Source organism: Colobus angolensis, unplaced genomic scaffold (assembly GCF_000951035.1).
Source record: "Colobus angolensis palliatus isolate OR3802 unplaced genomic scaffold, Cang.pa_1.0 Scaffold78, whole genome shotgun sequence".
Lineage (NCBI taxonomy): Eukaryota > Metazoa > Chordata > Mammalia > Primates > Cercopithecidae > Colobus > Colobus angolensis.
Window position 1 is genome coordinate 9,958,262 of NW_012121598.1, and position 20,786 is coordinate 9,979,047.

General features: G+C 36.5%; 1 protein-coding gene across 1 annotated transcript in view; it reads left to right on the forward strand.

The window, feature by feature from the left end:
* UNC13C (unc-13 homolog C (C. elegans)) overlaps window positions 1-17,446 on the forward strand; it is a 408,420-nt gene extending 390,974 nt beyond the window's left edge. Inside the window, exons 25-27 of the mRNA XM_011928645.1 lie at window positions 11,354-11,446; window positions 12,819-12,978; window positions 15,685-17,446. Of these exons, the coding sequence (XP_011784035.1) occupies window positions 11,354-11,446; window positions 12,819-12,978; window positions 15,685-15,970 (539 nt within the window). The 3' untranslated portion in view covers window positions 15,971-17,446. The remainder of the gene's footprint in view (window positions 1-11,353; window positions 11,447-12,818; window positions 12,979-15,684) is intronic.
* Window positions 17,447-20,786: the final 3,340 nt, after the last annotated feature.

The window sequence follows — 20,786 nt, forward strand, 5'->3', positions numbered from 1 at the left end:
ACTCTTTATCCAGTTTGCCAGTCTGTGTCTTTTAATTGGAGCATTTAGTCCATTTACATTTAAGGTTAATATTGTTATGTGTGAACTTGATCCTGTCATTATGATGATAGCTGGTTATTTTGCTCGTTAGTTGATGCAGTTTCTTCCTAGCCTCGATGGTCTTTACATTTTGGCATGTTTTTGCAGTGGCTGGTACTAGTTGTTCCTTTTCATGTTTAGTGCTTCCTTCAGGAGCTCTTGTAGGGCAGGTCTGGTGGTGACAAAATCTCTAAGCACTTGTTTGTTTGTCTGTAAAGGAGTTTACTTCTCCTTCATTTATGAAACTTAGTTTGGCTGGATATGAAATTCTGGTTTGAAAATTCTTTTCTTTAAGAACGTTGAATATTGGCCCCGACTCTCTTCTGGCTTGTAGGGTTTCTGCCAAGAGATCTGCTGTTAATCTGAATGGGCTTCCCTTTGTGGGTAACCCAACCTTTCTCTCGGGCTGCCCTTAATATTTTTTCCTTCATTTCAACCTTGGTGAATCTGACAATTATGGGTCTTGGAGTTGCTCTTCTCGAGGAGTATCTTTGTGGCATTCTCTGTATTTCCTGAATTTGAATGTTGGCCTGCCTTTCTAGCTTGGGGACGTTCTCCTGAGTAATATCCTGCAGACTGTTTTCCAACTTGGTGCCATTCTCCCCGTCACTTTCAGGTACACCAATCAGATGTAGATTTGGTCTTTTCACATAGTCCCATATTTCTTGGATGCTTTGTTCATTTCTTTTTACTCCTTTTTCTCTAAACTTCACTTCATTTCATTCATTTTATCTTCAGTTACTGAAGCTTGTGCATTTGTCACGTAACTCTCATGCCATGGTTTTCATCTCTATCAGGTCATTTAAGGACTTCTCTGCTTTGGTTATTCTAGTTAGCCATTCGTCAAATCTTTTTTCAAGGTTTTTGGTTTCTTTGCACTGGGTTTGTATTTCCTCCTTTAGCTCAGAGAAGTTGGGTCAACTGAAGCCTTCTCTCAACTCGTCAAAGTCATTCTCCATCCCAGCTTTGTTCTGTTGCTGGTGGATGAGCTGTGTTCCTTTGGAGGGGGAGATGCACTCTGATTTTTTGAATTTCCAGCTTTTCTGCACTGCTTTTTCCCCATCTTTGTGGTTTTATCTACCTTTGGTCTTTGATGGTGGTGACGTATAGAGGGGGTTTTGGTGTGCGTGTCCTTTCTGTTTGTTAGTTTTCCTTCTAACAGTCAGGACCCTCAGCTGCAGGTCTGTTGGAATTTACTCGAGGTCCACTCCAGACCCTGTTTGCCTGGGTATCAGCAGCGGAGGCTGCAGAAGGGTGAATTTTGCTGAACAGCTAATGTTGCTGTCTGATCGTTCCTCTGGAAGCTTCGTGTCAGAAGGGTACCTAGCTGTGTGAGGTGTCAGTCTGCCCCTAGTAGGGGATGTCTCCCAGTTAGGCTACTTGGGGGTCAGGGATCCACTTGAGCAGACAGTCTGTTTTCAGATCTCAAACTCCGTGCAAACAACTACTGTTTCCAAAGCTGTCAGACAGGGACATTTAAATCTGCAGAGGTTTCTGCTGCCTTTTGTTTTGCTATGCCCTGTCCCAGTGGTGGAGTCTACAGAGGCAGGCAGGCCGCCTTCAGCTGTGGTGGGCTCCACCCAGTTTGAACTTTCCTGGCTGCTTTGTGTACCTACTTAAGCCTCAGCAATGGCGGGTGCCCCTCAGTCTTGCTGCTGCCTTGCAGTTAGATCTCAGACTGCTGTGCTAGCAATGAGGGAGGCTCCGTGGGCGTAGGACCCTCTGAGCCAGGCATGGGATATAATCTCCTGGCGTTCTGCTTGCTAAGACCCTTGAAAAAGCGCATTATTAGGGTGGGAGTGACCCGATTTTCCAGGTGTTGTGCCTCGCCCAGCTTTGGCTCTCGCTCGTTGGGCTGCACCCACTGTCCGACATGCCCACTCAGTGAGATGAACCTAGTACCTCAGTTGGAAATGCAGAAATCACCTGTCTTCTGTGTTGCTCACGCTAGGAGCTGGAGCTATTCCTATTCAGCCATCTTGACGCAGATCTCTAGAACAAGAGACTTTTAAAAAATGTTGGAAGCAGACAACATAATTACCTACATAAAAAGCATAAATAGATCTATATAAAAACAATTAGAAGATGTACTCACTACAAAATCAATAGCTTTTTTACATGATAGCCAATTAAACTAAAATATCCTATTTGAAATAAAACATACCTACAAATGTAGCAAAACATGTATAAAACCTCTAAAAGATTTTGATATTCAGAGCAAGACATAAAGGAATAGCTGAATAATTGTAGAGAAATATCAATTTCCAAATTTATAAATACAATGATCAAAATCCCGACAGGTGACATATTAAAAAATGTCTAAAATTGTGTTGCTATATTTACTAGATATTAACAGGAGAATGCATGAATTATAAAATATTCATGAATGGTATACTATAGAGTAGTTTAGAATAAGTGAATTACAATGCTGTCTATTTAACATGGATAAATCTCAGAATCAATATCTAGTGAAATAAAATTGTACAATGATACTCATAATACTGTTAATATTTCTGAAACTTATTAATGAATAATGAATAAATATTTATGGGTCCATAAACCAAGTATAAAAACATTCAAGTGTAATAGTTTCTGAATTCATGATAATGGAGAAAGAGTCCAGGGAGGAGAACTCTTGGGGCCTTAACTATTTCTATAATATCTTCTTTTTTAAAAAGCTAAAAATCAAAATACAGATATAAATCATGATAAAATGCCAGGCTTATAACCTCAGTTTATGTTTAATTTACAATTTATCTTTTAAATAATATTCTTAAGTTTTCTAATTGTGTAACTGTATTTGGCAAATATTTATCTAGTACGTACTAGGAACTGTTTTAGGTAGTAATTAAGTACTTGTGACCAGGGCAAAGATCTTTCCCTTATGGAGCTTATATTTTGCTAGGAGAAACAATTATACATTGCAACATCAGAAGTGCTTGAAGAAAAATAAAACAGGGTAAGAACTCCAGCCCAATATCCTGGTGTCCCAGCTACTTTAATAGCACAAGTAGTTCCCCAGAGGGACTTGGTGGAGAGAGGTTGTTGACTGTCATACTGCTCTCCATTTTAACTCAATCAGGTACCATAATGTTCATGTTCTTCTCTTTCCTTTTATGAAACTTTACATAGTGTCAATACCTCAGGTCAGTGGTGGACCTATTTTTTTAGACTTTGGCTATAATTGAAAAGCTTTCTTGCTAGGATTAATATTTTTCTCTCATTATTGCTAGTGTCTTATTCTGTTTTAACACCATATTGCATAGAACTTGTGCCATCGCTAATACCCACATCCCCAAACATCCAAGACTTTGAGCTGGCACAAAGCAAATTTTAGACTCTATAAACATCTATTCGAAGAATTTGAATCTCTTTGAATCCATAATTTCCCTGAAAATATAGTAACTTCCCTCTGTAGCTGTTATATTACAAGAAAGAACACTTTTGTATAGTAGTCAGGTATAAATCAATACCCACACTCACTACAACCCAACAGTTCCGGTCTTAGGCTCTATTAATTTTTCTGGGCTTTTGAATTTTTGAAAATGACTTTTTGTTTTATTTACACATGAGGTAAAACTGGCTGGAGTAAAATTCTATGCTCACATACTGTCTCCCTCATAACTAGGTATTGTGTCATTTTTTCCTGAATTTTAGGAGGAAAATACAGGGCTGCCAGAATCCTCCTCCTTTTCTTCTTGGATATTATATACAAGACATTTTGCCCTTTATCTATAAACGTTGCATGCAGATCTATGCTGGTGTATTTTATACTTTCCTAATTTTTCTGAAATGGAATTCTTCTAAAAATTTAAAACTTTTACCTCAAGAAATTTTGTTGTACTTTTAATGACTGTTGTTTTAAAATAATGATTTATTTAGGAATGCTGTTTTCGGAGAGAAGCTTTCTCCTCTGAGTTCTGAAGATAGAATCTTTTTCTTGTTCTATAGAATGTTTGTTTCAGATGCCCTTTATGGGGTTTTATATGTTCACTCATTCTCAGATGAGAAGATCTATTTAGACATAGATTTTTCAATGTGTATGTGAACTGGATTAACCTTAGCCACTTTTTAAATTTTTTGTGGGTACATGAGATGTTTTGATACAGGCATGCAATGTGAAATAAGCATATCCTGGGGATAGGGGATATCCATCTCCTCAAGCATTTATCCTTATACAAGAGTATAACAATCCAATTATACTCTTTATTTTAAAATGTACAGTTAAGTTGTTATTGACTATAGTCACCCTGTTGTGCTATCAAAAAGAGGGTCTGTCTTCTTAACTTCCTTTGGTTACCGATAGATGCAGTGTCTGAAGCCAGGACTGTAGGGATGCATAGTCCCTTGACTGACTGAATTCATCTGAACTAACTCGGCTTCCATTACTACATTTATTTACTTTAGTGATTACCAAGAAGAAGACATCCTGAAGCTCTCTTCTTTCAGGATGCATTGTTCCCTAGTCTCATCCTGCCTATAATGCCTGGTGGGAATACACACTGCCATATGTAGAGAACGTTTTTATATCTCTACCTCTCTCTGCTCGATAGTCATGTTTGCTAGTAATTGTTGTGCATGAATAGATTTGAGAGATGCTGACAGGTCAAGTTACATAGATATCATTACTATATATCTATCTGAAACAGTTATCAGGCATTAGTTGGGGTTGAGAGTTGTTTTGTTTATTTTCCTCCAACTGCTGTGACTTTCCAGGTGGGAACAAGTAACAGTGATTGGCCAAATCCACATGCTACCTATTTCCCAAGTTCTTCTCTTGTTTGACAATCTATCCCATTCTGTGGATTCCAAAAGACAAGCTAGTTTGTCAGGGGAAAGAATCCAGAACTGAAAAATAAGAACTACCACTAATATTGCCCCCTTTGTTGGAAAGCGTTCAAAATACTAAGCCTCAACTTCCTTATGTCTAAAACAAAAAGACTGGACCAAATGATTTCCAAACCTCCCTCTAGCCCTAAAACTCTTTGATCTTAATATGTTTCGATCCTAAAATATTTAAAGTTAGGACACCTAAATGTCCCAAAGCAATTCTAAAAGATAATTAACCAACATAGTGACTTACCTCAAGGATTTCTTACTAACCTCTCATCAGTTTCTCAGCAACACACTTCAACCAACTGTAGCCATGGAGACTCACTTACCATACAGTAGCAAATATAAGCTGTTTGAATCCGCAGTAAGTTTAAAGTCCAGAAAATCCTAGGAAACAAACTTAATTTGAGTATGTCTTTACATAATTGCTGTGGGGTTTGTGATATCTACCAGTGTTACAGTCAGTGATGCACTGCATTTCAACAGTGGTCCCATAAGATTATAGTAACATCATAGCACAACACATGTTTGTGGTAATGATGGTGTAAATAAGCCTGCTGTACTTCCAGTCATAAAGAGTATAGCAATATAATTATGTACAGTTAGAAAAGACTCAAGTTAAAAATCTGAAAAATGATGTTGAGGATTCTGACCCCGTGTAGGCCTGGGCTAACAGTTTAACAACAATGACAAAAAACTTTTAAGTAAAAAAAACTTGATAACCTTATTCTGTAATATTTTTTCTATTTTAAAGAAAGATAATGTTTTTATACAGCTTGAGCTATGTGTTTGTGTTTTAAGCTAAGTGTTACTACAAAAGAGTCAAAAGGTTAAAAAATTAGTTTACAAAGTAAAAGGTTACAGAAAGGTTAGTTTATTATTGAAGAAGACCTTTTATAATGTAGCCTAAGTGTCTAGAGAGTCTGCAGGGTGTACAATAATGTCTTAGGTCTTGATATTCACTCATCACTCACGCATTGACTCACCCAGGGCAACTTCCAATGCCACAATCCCCATTCATGGTAAGAGTGCAATTTAGGTGTCTTGTTTTTATGTTTGTTTTATGCTGTACCTTTTCTATGTCTAGCTATGTTTAGCTACACAAATACAGGTATTACAACTGCCTACACTATTCAGTCCAGGAACATACTGTAAAGGTTTGTAGCCTAGGAACAATAAGCTGTACCCTACCATTTTGAAGTGTCATAGGCTATACCACCTAGGTTTGTATAAGCACATTCGATGATGTTCGCACAATGAAGAAATCACCTAACATGTTTTTCAGAATTTATAGCCGTCATTAAGTGACATGTGACTGTAGAGTTTAGTATATAATAAGTGAAAATGCAAAATAAATGATAGAAAATCCTAAGATATCTAGGTGCTATATAAGTAATTTTTTAAATCTTTTGTTCCATGTCCTGTCTTTTAGTGTAGCAATGTTTTAAATGCTATTAAAACTAAACCAGGCCAAAGTTTGCTTTTTCCTCTTTGATGTTAAAAAGAAAAAAAAAAAAGTGGAGGGGCCGGAGGGAAGCTGTTCAATGAGCATCAAAGCACAGTATATACAATACCTTATAAGTCAGAGATTATAAGTCAGAGATCTGAAGTCAAATCTCAGCTTTGCTGTTTATTGACTTTAACAGGTAACCAACATCTGAATCCCAGTATTAGCATCTGTGAAACGTATACAGTAGCTTTCAGGATCTTACACCTAAAGCACTTGGCACAATGCCTGGCATTCATAGGTAATAAAAAATTGTAGCCATTATTGTTATCACTGCCATGAATTCCTCCAAATATTTATTAAATAACATGGAAATAATGAGCAAAGACCAGGGAAGACAGCACTGGAAGGGATGAGAGAGGAAAAAGAGCTTAAGTCATTGTCCATTCATTCATCATCTACCATCTTGGATGATGCCTAACGACTTAGCGAACTGAATGTGGGGGGAAGTCATTCCAATCCAGAGTCCTGGACCTGACGATGGAGGAGCTATGGGGCAGATGAGCCTGATATTTAATTGTGATACTGCCAGAGTGGTTGACCTTCATAAATAATCGACCTCCTTGTTTTGTGGGGCCAGATTCAAATTTCTTCGTCAGAAACTTAAGCAATTGGTTAACCTATAGGGGTCATTTGAGAAGCTGTGATGTGTTTTCTATATCATGTTTCATAGGTCATTACCAATTAAAAGCATTCTATGAGTAGTCATTATTAAATGTGTGAGACTGTTCATGCATACTAAAATTATGGTGGGTGAGAGATTCCATTAAGGTGCTTATTAATCCCATGGTATAACAACAGTAAGCAGGAATTTTTAATCCTCAAAAGCTGCTCTTCTGAAGAGAAGTTCAACTAAAGCTTCTTTGAGCTTTCTTGCCTCTGTCAGTGTATACTCAAAAGCGCACTATTCATTCTTGAAGTATTCATGACCTAATAATGTTAGTGACAAAGGGCACGTCATAGACACACAGATGGTGACTTCAGATGTGGTCTAATCCCTTTGGATTTAGAATAAGCAAGACTATAACAGGCATAGTCTCTCATTAGAATTTTCTGAATTGCTCACTAAAACTTTGTTGAATGAAGAGTATGATGTTAGATTATTTTCATTTTCAAATCCATAGGAAATGGAAATATAGGCTGCTTTAATGGAAATATAGGCTGCTTTTCTGGGCAAATAACTAGTCGATTGAGATATCCTGTGTTCAAAATGCTTTGGTTCAATTTCATTTTTACCCTGGGATAGACAATTGACAAATTTCACTGTACCCATCATATTCAAGGATGTAGTAAAGCAAATCTTCCAAATGTGAGGTAAAATATATTGCACAATGTAACACATATGTGACTGAATTAAACAGCTTTTAGAGTTTCAGTATCAAAAGGATTAAATGAATCAATGGAAGTACATGTATATTTCTTTTCACAGTAATACAGGAATATGAAAAGAATGGGACATAAACTGCAAAGTAATCCTGATAACATATGGAGAAACTTAAAATTCTACTGACTTTTAAGAAGATTTTGTCAAAAACCAAAAAACCTCTTACGTCAATTATAAATGTACAGGGAAATTTAAAATACAGGAAAAATCTTGGTTTAGGTACACTGAGAATTAAAGTGTTTTATTGTAAAAGTCTTTTTCACAGTAGTTTGAACAGTGTTTGCCTTTTTCTTCTCGTGGTATAGTAAGGGATGAACAGCTTTTCTATGCCTTGGAAATGGATCCAAACTTAGGACTGTGACAATCCACCAGCATTGTAATCCTTTCAGCTTTTTATGTCATCACCTATCTGAGAGTTCCCTAAATGTGAGCTTTTCTCCATGTCAGCTTTTGAGGTCATCACCTATCTGAGAGTTCCCTAAATGTGAGCTTTTCTCCATGTAAATTTTGCTAGGATATCTGTATCTTTCTCCTCACTTATGTCAATAAGCTCAACTTCAGTAATCTGCTTGGATGCTTTTCTAGAATCTTTCCAATGGCAGTAGTGTCAACATTCCAAGGGTTAGTAATTGCTTAGATTAACTCATTTGCACTGTATGCATGTTTCACTCTAGCATTATCGCCTTTCCTTTCTTTGCTGAGCTTTCATCTTTCTGGGCCAACTCCATCTTTTGGTTATCCAGGTTTGTAAAATAATCACCTGGGTTTACAACTGGGAAACAAAGCGGCCACACTTTGGTCACTGTACCTGTTCACACATAGACGACAATCACCTACTTTGAAAGAAGAGACTGGTCACTAATGATAGGTGTCTGCTATCCACATAATGATTAAGTGGACTACATAATTAGCTTGTGAATTTGTCCTTTATGCAATTACACACATTTAATACACCATGGTAACTGAAATTTGAACTGGTCAGAGGGATACTAATGTTGTTTAAACTGTGGAAGCGACCACTGTCAGACTATTTAATCAACAAATATTTCATTGTCCATGTAATGCACATCAAAGCGTTGTATGAATGAGAAGTATGGATTATTAATAAAGGCATTCTGTTATGGAATACAACTGAGGAGAAAAATCTGCATAATTAACTATAATACTAGCTATAGCATGAGTACTAGAGAGCGGTATAAACATAGGGCCATGAAAGCAGAATCGTGTAGTTCCAAAGTGAAAATTCTAAATAGCATGACTAATAAGCAATAAGAGCAATGATAATACTTTCTAGCCCGTTGTTTCTAACCCACAATTTTCAGAAAATTTGTTAATTTATGTTCCGCATTGCACTTTAGGTTTGTACTACCTTACACATCCAGTTCTCAAGATTTATATCTAATTGAAGAGTAAATTTTGTCTTAGAAAAGGAAATATGTATTTTGAGAAACTAGTAAATGTTTCCACCCAGGAGATTTCAGAAAAGTATTCAGGCACTGCTGAGTACATAAGAAAGATTTTTAAATCCTCCGCCCCTGACATCAATACAACCCTCAATATCTTATTAGAAAACACACACACACACAGGTAGGGTGTATAAATGGAAGACGGCAGATAAGCAATTTGAGAAAGGAAAAACTTACATTGTATATGTTTAGCGTCCCTTCTCTTAAAGGTTTTAGGCACATTTCTTCAGATGTTACTTGTCTTAAAACAGCTAAGTCTTGCTTCATAACTAAGGACACCAAACCGAAACTCATACTGCCCTACTTAGAATGTTATGGCCAGGTGCAGCACTTTCAGATCTCGCAATCCAGGTTCATACTGTATTAGTTACTCATGCTGCTAGAGAATTACTCATTTCTTAAGGTTTCATTCTGCTCACATTGAAGCTTTGGCTCAAAGCTCTATTCTCGGCTGGGCATGGCAGGTCACGCCCATAATCCCAGCACTTTGGGAGGCCCAGGCACTTGGGAAGCTGAGGTGGGAGAATCACTTGAGCCCTACAAATGGAGCCTGGAGTGCACTATGATTGCACCACTGCACTCCAGCTTGAGCAACAGAGCAAGACCCTGTCTCAAAAGAAAGAAACCTGTCTCCCAAAAGCAGGCTATAATCGTGACTTCAGTAGTACAAAGAGTAAAAGATAAAGGTATGACCTCTTTCTCCTGGTGGTAGTCTCCCTGGCATGGGAGAGGAAGGAAAGAAAAAAGATCACTCCATTTGTACTTCAGTGGTGACCTTTAGTGGTGAGGGGTCATTGTCTCTTTGGTTAGTGTGAAGGGTTGCTCTAAAATTCTTATATCCAAAGCGACCACTTTCTATCTTCCAGTCTTTTATCATCAAAATGGCTGTGCCAAAGAGAGAGGCCCTTGTGGTGAACTGGCTCATCTCAGCAGGTTGCCTTGAAAGGTTCTGGCCCAAATCTTGATGATTCTCTCAAGATAGAAACTGAAAGTCTTTCAGAATCTTTGGTTCTGGGCTTTCAGCATTAGCCTTCATTTTTATGAAATAAGATCTGTATTAATCTAATATATTGCAAATGAGATTGCAAAAGTTATAATTTCTATGGGTAGAAATTAAAATTCCACATAACTTTGACAAAAATACTATGCTTTTAACAACTATACTGTAGATAAATTTGTAGCAGAATAATTATAGTTTATAATAAGGAATTAAAAACGATTGAAATATGGTTAAATTATATATTCATATAATGGATTAAATGTCAAACATTGATGTTTTATTTTCCCAGCATGTAGTCGTTGAACATTTACCACTGAACTGGAATGACCTGCATGATAAATTTTTACATTAAAAGATAAAGGCCTGGTAACAAATAGAGCATGTGCTTCAGTTTGGGGAAAATGTTGTATGTGTTCATAAGTGATACGTTAACGTGAATATAGTAAGAGGTTGGTATTATCCTCATTTAAGAAATAGGATCCTAGAAGCAGTGGTGGCATACTGTGATTTGAACTCACGTTTATCTGAACCCAAATCACAGGCCCTTTCCAATACAGTAAGTTTTAACCCCTGACTAATCTTTCCCAGGATAGAGTTGACTTTTTAAAATGCTGTTGGTAGACCCTGCAAATATATTACAACAACTTATTTACATGTGGGTCTCCCCTGGCCAACTATGAGTTTCCTGAAGGTAGGTACCCTAACAAAGCTACCTTTCTGTTCCCAGTGCTCTGGTGTGGCACATCGTAGAAAAGTTCTTAAAGTAATAAAAAGCAATGGTGCATCCTTGTGTGCAAGCAATGAATATAACTTCATTAAGCGGCTAGGAAATCAACCGAAGTTCTTTGATCCATCAAAGCAATAACAGAATGTCTTAGGATTTCTGCAGACCAAATGAAATTTTAGTTCAGTGGGGTAATTATTACATCTAAGCCTCAAACTTACCTATCAAACCTAAGTGAATATTATGCTATGAATGAACTATTCATTTCCAATAATAAATTTTATGTCTCATGCATAGAATGAAATTGTCCATTATTAACTAGTCTGAAAGTTCAGGCCAGTAAACCTCTGCTTATTTTCAGGTCTTTCCTCCAAAGATGCCGTGGGTCAGATATCTGTTCACATGGACATCACAACCACCCCAGGAACGGGCGATCATAAAGTCACTGTAAAAGGTATGCTTCAGGTCTAGATACATCAAAACAGCCTTCTAAACTTCTGCAGCAATACTGATATCAGCAATGCATCTTCTCGTGCATTTTTAAGTTTTAAAAAATATGCATAATTATTTTAGGGCATGCTCAGAATTTCCTAATGAAACCCAAACTTTTGATTTAAAATAGACAAATATCAGTGGCACTAATGTTTAGCATGCATTATTCAAAATACATAAATACACTGATTAAATATACAAACTAACTTTATGGGATATTTATTTTGTGGTTGGTGCCATGATATTCATTGAAAACTTGTACTTTAAATATTAAGTCAGTATGTTCTTAACTATTCACAAAACCTGCTTCTTTTTCTAGGATTTCCAACAACTGGCTCAGAGTTTTTTATAATGAGTGGCTCAAATTGTTGATTTTATATTGTAAAAGCAGCCTGAATGCAGGGGTAATTTCAAAGATGAAATTAAAGGATTAACATTTTGTTCACAATACACTCGTTCTATTTTTATATTAGTCACTTCAATACTCACTTTGAGCAAAACCAGGGTTGCCCAATATATTTCAGAATTACATTACATATTGTATCTTTACATCATGAAAATAAAATAGCTATATATTACAAAAGATTATGTACAGTACTATATACTGTCAATTTCCTTAAATATTTTTGAAAAATATATTGCCAACATGTGAAAGGTTAACGAATCTTTTGCAGTAGTGATTTTAATTATAAGACTTTGCTTGAGGATGAGCAAAGGGATTTACACATGAGAATGCTCATTTAGTAATTTTTTATGATGAGTGAAATTTAAAAAGAGTTATAATATCTAACAAGTGACTGGCTTAATATAGGATGAAATAGCCACAGAGCAAAATATTAGTAGCAATTGAAAAAATATATAATGAATTAGAAAATTAGCCACGATAGACTTAAAAATAGAAAACTATAAGATTGCAACACATTATAATATCATTTTGTATATAAAGTAACTAAATATTGAAAGCATACAATCCAAAATATTGTCATTGACTGGTAAATTTATAGATTTTATCTATTTCCTGATGAGCATATCTTAATTTTCAATATGAACAACACCATGTTTTTACAAGAGGAGGAGAGCGGTAACTTTTCATTAGTAACAGATGTCATTTTAATTACAGCTAACTTTTCACCAAAGCCACACAGCTTGAAGCTGAAAAGCTCCATCAAGTGTGCATTCCAGAAAGAAAATTGTGTTTTATTGGAGTACGGTGTCTTGTCATTGGGGATAGGGCACTATTATTAACTTTTGACTTCATAAATCACTTTTAAAAATGCACTCTAAATTTCCACACATTTGTTTGCTAAAATATGATACTTCCTTTCCTTTTTTAGTGATTGCCATTAATGACCTCAACTGGCAGACCACAGCAATGTTCCGCCCCTTTGTGGAAGTTTGTATACTGGGACCGAACCTTGGAGACAAGAAGAGAAAACAAGGCACAAAAACAAAAAGCAACACGTGGTCACCAAAGTACAATGAAACATTTCAGTTGTAAGTCACAAACCCACCTTACTTATGCCTCTAGGCAATAGTTATGGTACAGCTGACTTTACTGAGGGATTCGGAGTGGGAAGGGCTAAGGAAAATGAAGAAGGCTCTGTTTTTAGTTCCCTTCGATTCATTCAGTATCTGTTCAGTGCCTACCATGTATCACCGAATGTTATAGTCATTAGGTGTATATATCATAGTAGGTGTCTGAATAAATCTTTTGTAGTACACTCATGTAAGTTACTTTCTACAGATGAGGAATGTATGATACAGTCACAAAATATTTGTCATATGGCATTAAATACTATATGCAGAAGTATATGATAAGTGCTCTGACTAGCTGCTTTGCCTGGGAGGTCAGGGAAGCCTCTCTGAGCATGTGACTTTTAAACTGAAACCTGTACAAATAAAATGTCAACCAGGCATGGGAGAGCAGAACATTTCAGACCAAGTGAAATAGCCAGTACAAGGACTCTAAGGCAAGAACAAGTCTGGGATATTTAACAAGCAGCACCTCACAGATAAAGGAGTGAGATCCAGTTACTTTGGAGAAGAGGTCAAGGTACAGATTCCGTGTCACACAGGGATATGCAGTTCTAAATTCAATAGGTGGTCCGCTGAAGGGTTTTCAAATGAAGAGATGAACAATATGATTTACATCTTTGTTTCTTGTGTACAGAAATAATTCTATGGTGGTAAGACCAAATATGTAAAGATCAGTTAGAAGGCTATTGCAATAGTCCAGGCAATAGCTATGAGTGACTAACCAGATCGTAGTAGGGAAATAGATGGGGAAGATTCTCTATCATGTGTGGAAAGTAGATTCTTGCCATAGGCTAGAGGTAGAACATGAAAGAGAAATTCCCAAGAACGCTCAACTTAGAGTACATCAAAATGAGCTTACTTACAAAGGAATTCACAAAGTGGTTAAGTGTAGGGAAATTTAAGTAATAATGGGACCTGGGGCTAATAGTAACCAGGCCATTACCATGCTTATGCCTGAGAAGAGTAGAGAAAGAGTCATTACTAAAATTAGGAAAGTGAAAACTTGATGTATACTCAGCCCTCAGCTGCCTTGAAAGCAGCAGTGCCATTCCATGGAGGGCAACAGCCTACTGGAGGCAGCCTCACAGGCAAAGAGCCAGGGAAATAAAGACTCTGACTTCACTCTCCTCACTGCCAGCCTCTTCATTGGGTTCCCTTTTGGCCAAAATCTACTGGAAGCAAGAAGAAACCCTACTGAGGCAGTCCAAACAGATGCGTTTTCCTATTGCAAACAGCAAAAATTAGGGTGGATCCACGGGGAGCAAGTGGGAGACACCTGGTACTGAATAAAATCAAGGATGGATGACCCCTAATTTTTGCCATAAGTAGTTGGGAAGATAGTAATTTACCAAGATGGAAGATGATAAAAATGTTTTAAATCTATTAATTTGGAGAAGGCTGTCAGACTCTCAAGGGATGTCATTTAATTCAAAAAATATTCTAACCTAGGAATGGATACATAGAGACGTTACAAGGCCTAGGACAAAGCCCTACGGATTTACATGCCAAAACAGTCCCTTACAGGCTTTTGTTCATGATTTCCTGTAGTCGTTTCAGCACTCTGAATATTTCATCCTCTTATCACTTAATAAAACTGAAGTATCCTACTCTATCAAAAGGGTCCTGGTCCTAACAGATCACATTTCCTCTATCAAAAGGGTCCTGGTCCTAACAGATCACATTTCCTGCTAATAAAGCAGCTTACAACATTTCACTATCTACTTCTCCACCTTACACAAAAACCTGGACCCAACTAAAGTTTCTTGTTAAATTTAACACAGTGAGCTACTTAAAGGCAGCATTTTTAATTCAAGAGATCTGGTTCCCATCATATTTTGCTCTTCTAGTCTTACCCCTAGGCTTCCATTTTCTTTCACATTATTTCAGACACTCCCTAAAGTACAAAGTTGAGTTACCAGTGTTTCCTGGAAATGACAGTTTGACTCTGCAAAATGTTTCATCAGAAAAAAGTCACCTGTAAAAGGAAGGGATTTGGAAGCTGGTACTGCTGAGGGCTAGATGTACAGTCATTAGAAAGTCAAGAATATGAAAAAGAATCAACACAAATAAGGGGTGGAGGAAGACTGTCTACTATATCACCACTTGGCCTTCTTAGGTGGCTGTGAGGAGAGGCCACACACTTGACAGTTCTCACTGTTACCATAGGAAAGAATTGGCATTGAATCACCAGGCTCTGCTGGAATTGATTGACTCTGGAGATTTGTATCCAATTTAGCATATTGTGAATAGTGCTTGATGGGCTGTGCAGTGTATTCCCCTGAGAAAAGACTCCTAGCTGTAATAGCTTATTCAGGATTTGGAGGTAAAGTGATAGTAGTAACTGATATTGACATGGCATAGAAACTCTACCAAGAGGTACCCATTACCCTGGCCTAGCCCCCGTGACTCCTGTCCAACTCCACTGTACCCGCAATCAGGAGACCCTGCCTCTACTGATTAATTCCCATTTTTTGTCCAGGGAAAAAGTAATTTTAAAATTAGCCTTCTAAGTCAAATTTAAAGGGTTGCAATACACTGATATTCTATTTGCCAACGTAATAATCAGATCCAGTTGTATACAATTTGCAGCAGTATTTGAGAACCATATTGATGCCTAGTGGAAGTAAAATTTTTGCTCAAAATTTGTATTTTTAATCCACACAGCATTCTGGGAAAGGAAAATCGACCAGGGGCTTATGAACTTCATCTCTCAGTTAAGGATTACTGCTTTGCCAGAGAAGATCGAATTATCGGAATGACAGTCATTCAGCTACAGAACATCGCAGAAAAGGGAAGCTATGGGGCATGGTATCCTCTTCTGAAAAATATCTCTATGGATGATACTGGTTTGACTATCCTTAGAATACTCTCTCAGAGGACCAGTGATGATGTGGCTAAAGAATTTGTAAGACTTAAATCGGAAACAAGATCTACTGAAGAGAGTGCTTGAAACAAACACTACAAGCTAAATTCATAACTATAATTGTATGACTACTGCATGCATGTGCATATACATGGGAATGTTTATTTCACTACATTTCAGTGTTTGCCAGTACTCATGTACGATGTCTACAAGGTATGTAAAAAAACCTGCTGAACTTTTATACCAATTCTGGTCTTTGGGAAATAAGTATTCCAATGAAGTGCCAAAATTATGATGTGAAGTGAAATATCAAGAACACCTTTTCACACGTTTATTTTGTTTCTTTACCTATTTCACATTCACTAAACATAATTTTAAAAACTAGTCTTTTGGGTTTGCCCATCAGTTGTCTTTGTTAAATTAGTTTATATTGCCCATAGATCAGAAAACATTTATGACTCAATTTCCATTTTATTTACTTACCTCATTATAGATGTCTTACAAATACCCTTTTCTACCATAACTAGAAATGCAGTCAGTCACTTCTAGAAAGCATTTGTAATTTTATAGTTGCAGATATATTGTGATTTTTGCATACAAATTAAAATAGAAAAGGTGGGAAATATTTTCTGCCGACCGGTTTCCAACCTTTCTGAAATATCACTGTGAAGAAATGCTGTTAAAGCAGACTTACACAAAGCAATGTTAACAATGTTTGATATATATTGACAAAAAACTTTGTTCTTTAAAACTGCCAAGGTCACATCGCATTTGTCATATACTGTTATGTCTTGGCTTTACCATATTTCATTCTTTAAAAAGTCATTGGGTTAATGGTTTAGAAATGGGATGGAAGGTTCATTGAAAAATACCTGGAAGTAACTAGCTTGTTAATATCTTCCATCTGACAGTTATGACTCTATAATCAGTTCAGTGCTTTCTTTTTAAAAATATTCAATGATTAGTATTGAATGCAATATTATTATATATTGTACTGATGCCAAAAGTCATGCTTTCATCCATTTAGTGAAAAAACAGTAAAATTAAGTCGGAAGAAATTGCTTACAATTTTGTAATTTGTATTTATAAGCCCCAAATGTATCAAATGCAGTAGGAGAACAATGTAATACAGCTTGGTACCTAAATAGAGCTAAGTTGGTTTCTGAATATAAAAGTTTATGAATATTTGCATTTTCTGTATTTTTATGATTGGACTTTTTAGAGTCTATGCCAAAATATATGGCTGTAAAATGGTACTTTGTAATTATAACTTATGGTCATAACTGTTAGTGGACTACTTACAGAAGCAAGAGCCTTTTATAATGACTGACTGTACTTTGTGAACAGGCTGATGTAATATGTTAAGAACAGAAGCGCTTAGTATCATGACTGTCAGAACCGTTCTGCTACTGAGTGTGGAATCACAGACCAGTGAGGTTGGCTAATTCATGTTAAACTGTTTGTTAGGCCATTGCTTTGTTAATGACTTCTCTAAATGCATAGTGTGATGCGATCCTCTGGCATATGCTTTAATAAATGGATATATATTGAGCACATGCAGCACTGTATTGTATCTTCTGCCTTTTTATTTCATTTATGCAACATCATCTCATTAGTTAGGAATAAAACCTCCAGGCTCTTTTGACCATATGTAATAGTCTTCTTATCTGGTTCTAACATCTCATTAAAAGTTTAGATGTCAGAATGGCTATTATTAAAAAGTCAGACAATAACAGACGCTGGCAAGGTTGTGAAGAAAAATGTTTATACACTGCTGGTGGGAGTGTAAATTATTAGTTCAGCTATTATGGAAAGCAGTGTGGTGATTCCTCAAAGAAAGAACTAGAAACAGAATTACCGTTCGACTCAGCAATCCCAATACTGAGTACATGGCCAAAGGAATAGCAAGCATTCTACCATAAACACGTATGCACGTATATGTCCACTGCAGCACTATTCACAATAGCAAACACATGGAACCAACCTAAATGCCATCAACAGTACATCAGATAAAGAAAATGTGGTACCTATACACTGTGGAATACTATGCAGCCATAAAAAGAATAAGATCATGTCCTTCACAGTGACACGGATGGAACTGGAGCCCATTATCCAAAGCAAACAAACACAGGAATAGAAAACCAAATACTAATCACTTACAAGTGGAAACTAAACGATGAGGACACAAGGACACGAAGGGGCCACAACAGACACTGTGGCCTACTTGAGGGTAGGAGGAGGGAAAAGATAAGAAAAAGTATCTGTCACGTACTAAGCTTACTACCTGGGTGACAAAATAATCTGTACACCATAAACCCCCATGACATACAATTTACCTAAATAATAAACCTGGACACGAACCCCTGAATCTACAACAAAAGTTAAAAAAAACAGCTCCAGTGTTAAAAATCATTCCACAGGTATTGCGTTCATGGAAACCAGTATATATTGTAATGACGAGGAAAATAAGGAAGAACTAACGTATCTACCTATTACTAAATACTGTTTAGCCCCATGAACAAAATTCAACACGCAACATGGTTAAAATCTTACATTGTAAAAGTTTCCATCAATTACTTGAAAAATTCATTCTAGATTTATGTAATAAATATTTTACAGACCATTGACTTAAGCTCTTTAGGAGCACGTTAATGTCATAATGCATGATACATTTGAGTAAAAGGCAGTTAGGATTTGCATTGATCACTTTAAATTGAGCAAGGTATTTTTTCCCTGACGTGTTTAATGGCATCCAATTATTCTGTCCTTTACAATGTATACAATATATATCAAAGGCTAATAGTGGCAGGGTGAATTAAGTCTATTTATTACTATCATAAAGTACAGGTACTAATTTTGAAATGATTAGAAATTCTGTAGACTCTGTTTTCCTCTCAAAGCACAAGTATTCCTGTTGTCTTCAGAACAAAGCCTGTTATATTTACTTACCCAAATTTGTAGTCACCCTAAGGTTCCCAGTGATCTCTGTCAATTGAGTGCTGCACTAATGCGGGTAGCAATTTATTCATCTTATTCTAGATAAAACACAGAAAGGCAAAGCTCTGTTACTTGTCTATGGATAAACCTCACATTACAGGTCTTTAAAGATACACATGTAAATCAAATTTAGCAAACACAAAGTATTTAAACTCAGAGTGGAGTATTTGTTATTCCAAGGAATTTGAATGCATTAAGATAAGTAATCAGATGTCCCCATTACAACCTGCTCTAATTTATCTACTTGTAGGATAATTTATATCTTGAATTTACCTTAAATGAGGCACATTTATAAATGACAATTCTAGCTTAATGTCTTTTATTAAGTCTTTTTTAAAAACAATGCTTGAAACAAGATTTTCTCCTTTTAATTTATCTACATAAAGATACAACTATACTAGCTAGCCCCTTTATAGACTAATATAGCAGCTTTAATATTTATACTGAAAGAATAAATGATTATACTTATACCTGACTCAGGGAATATCCTTGAATAAATGTCTAATTCCATCTACTTCACTGCCTGCCCCTGATATTACCTGTGTTTATACTCAAGTCCTTTGTTTGAAATAGCTGCCCCTTTGCTCTTGACTCCCCAGGCCTCCACTGATCACTTCTCTCTCTGGTTCAGGCTTCTGGAGTGTGATTTTTAGAATAAAAAACTAGGACATGTGATATGATCGAGAATCAATTCCAATTTGTTAATGTTAAATAATATATATTTAAGAGTGCTCATGTTTTTTCACATCGTGACAACTGAAATCAGGATACATGTATAATTCTTGGGAATATTATGGTTTAATTGGTGTTTTTTTCTCCCTTAATAGTACGTATTTCTTCTTATAATGATTGACTTCTCAGCATCAATAAGCATATTTATTAAAAAGTATATACAAGTCGATGAACATAAAGTAATGCTTCGTTGTCTATTTTAAAACATAGTTTGGCTGGGCACAGTGGCTCACACCTGTAATCCCAGCACATTGAGAGGCTGAGGCAGGCAGGTTGCTTTGAGCTTAGAAATTCAAGACTAGCCTAGTCAATGTGGAAAACCCCATCTCTACAAAAAAATACAAAAGTGAGTCGGGCATGGTGGCGGGTGCCTGTAGTCCCAGCTACTTGAGAGGCTGAGGCAGGAGAATCGCTTGAGCCTGGGAAACAGAGGTTGCAGTGAACCAAGATGCATCACTGCACTCCAGCGTGGGTAACAGAGTGAGACCCTGTCTCAAAAATATGTGTATATATTTTAATTTGCATATACTAAAATTACCTCTTTTGGTGTACGTTTCTGTGTTACAACAAATGCGTAGTCATGTATTAATCACCACAGTCAAGATACAGGACAATTCCATCATGCCTCAAAATTCCACATTACCACTTTATAGACAAACACTTTTCCTACCACCAACGCTCTGCAGCACTGGTCCATTTCAGTCCCTCACGTTTTGTGTCTTCCAGAATGTCATACAAACGGAATTATACAGTATATATTCTTTTGAGCCTGTATTATTTCACTTGGCACAATGCACCGGATATTCATCTACATTGTGGCATGTATCAATTATTACCTAGTTTTTATTGCTGAACAGTACTGCATTATATGAACATTAAAAAGATCTCATTCACCACTTACTACACTTACATTGTTTGGCAATATTATAGACAAAGCTTTTATAAACATTCACATACAGGATTTTGAGTATACGTGTTTTTATTTTTCTTGGGTGATTATCAGAGTGTGATTTCTAGGTCTTAATGATACATATATCTTTAATTTCATAAGGAGCTATCAAACTTCTTTGAAAGTAGTTGTAAAATTTTACATTTCCAGCAGCAATGTATGAGAGTTTCAGTTGCTCTGCATCTTTGCAAGCACTGGGTATCATCAGTTCTTTTTTATTTTAGT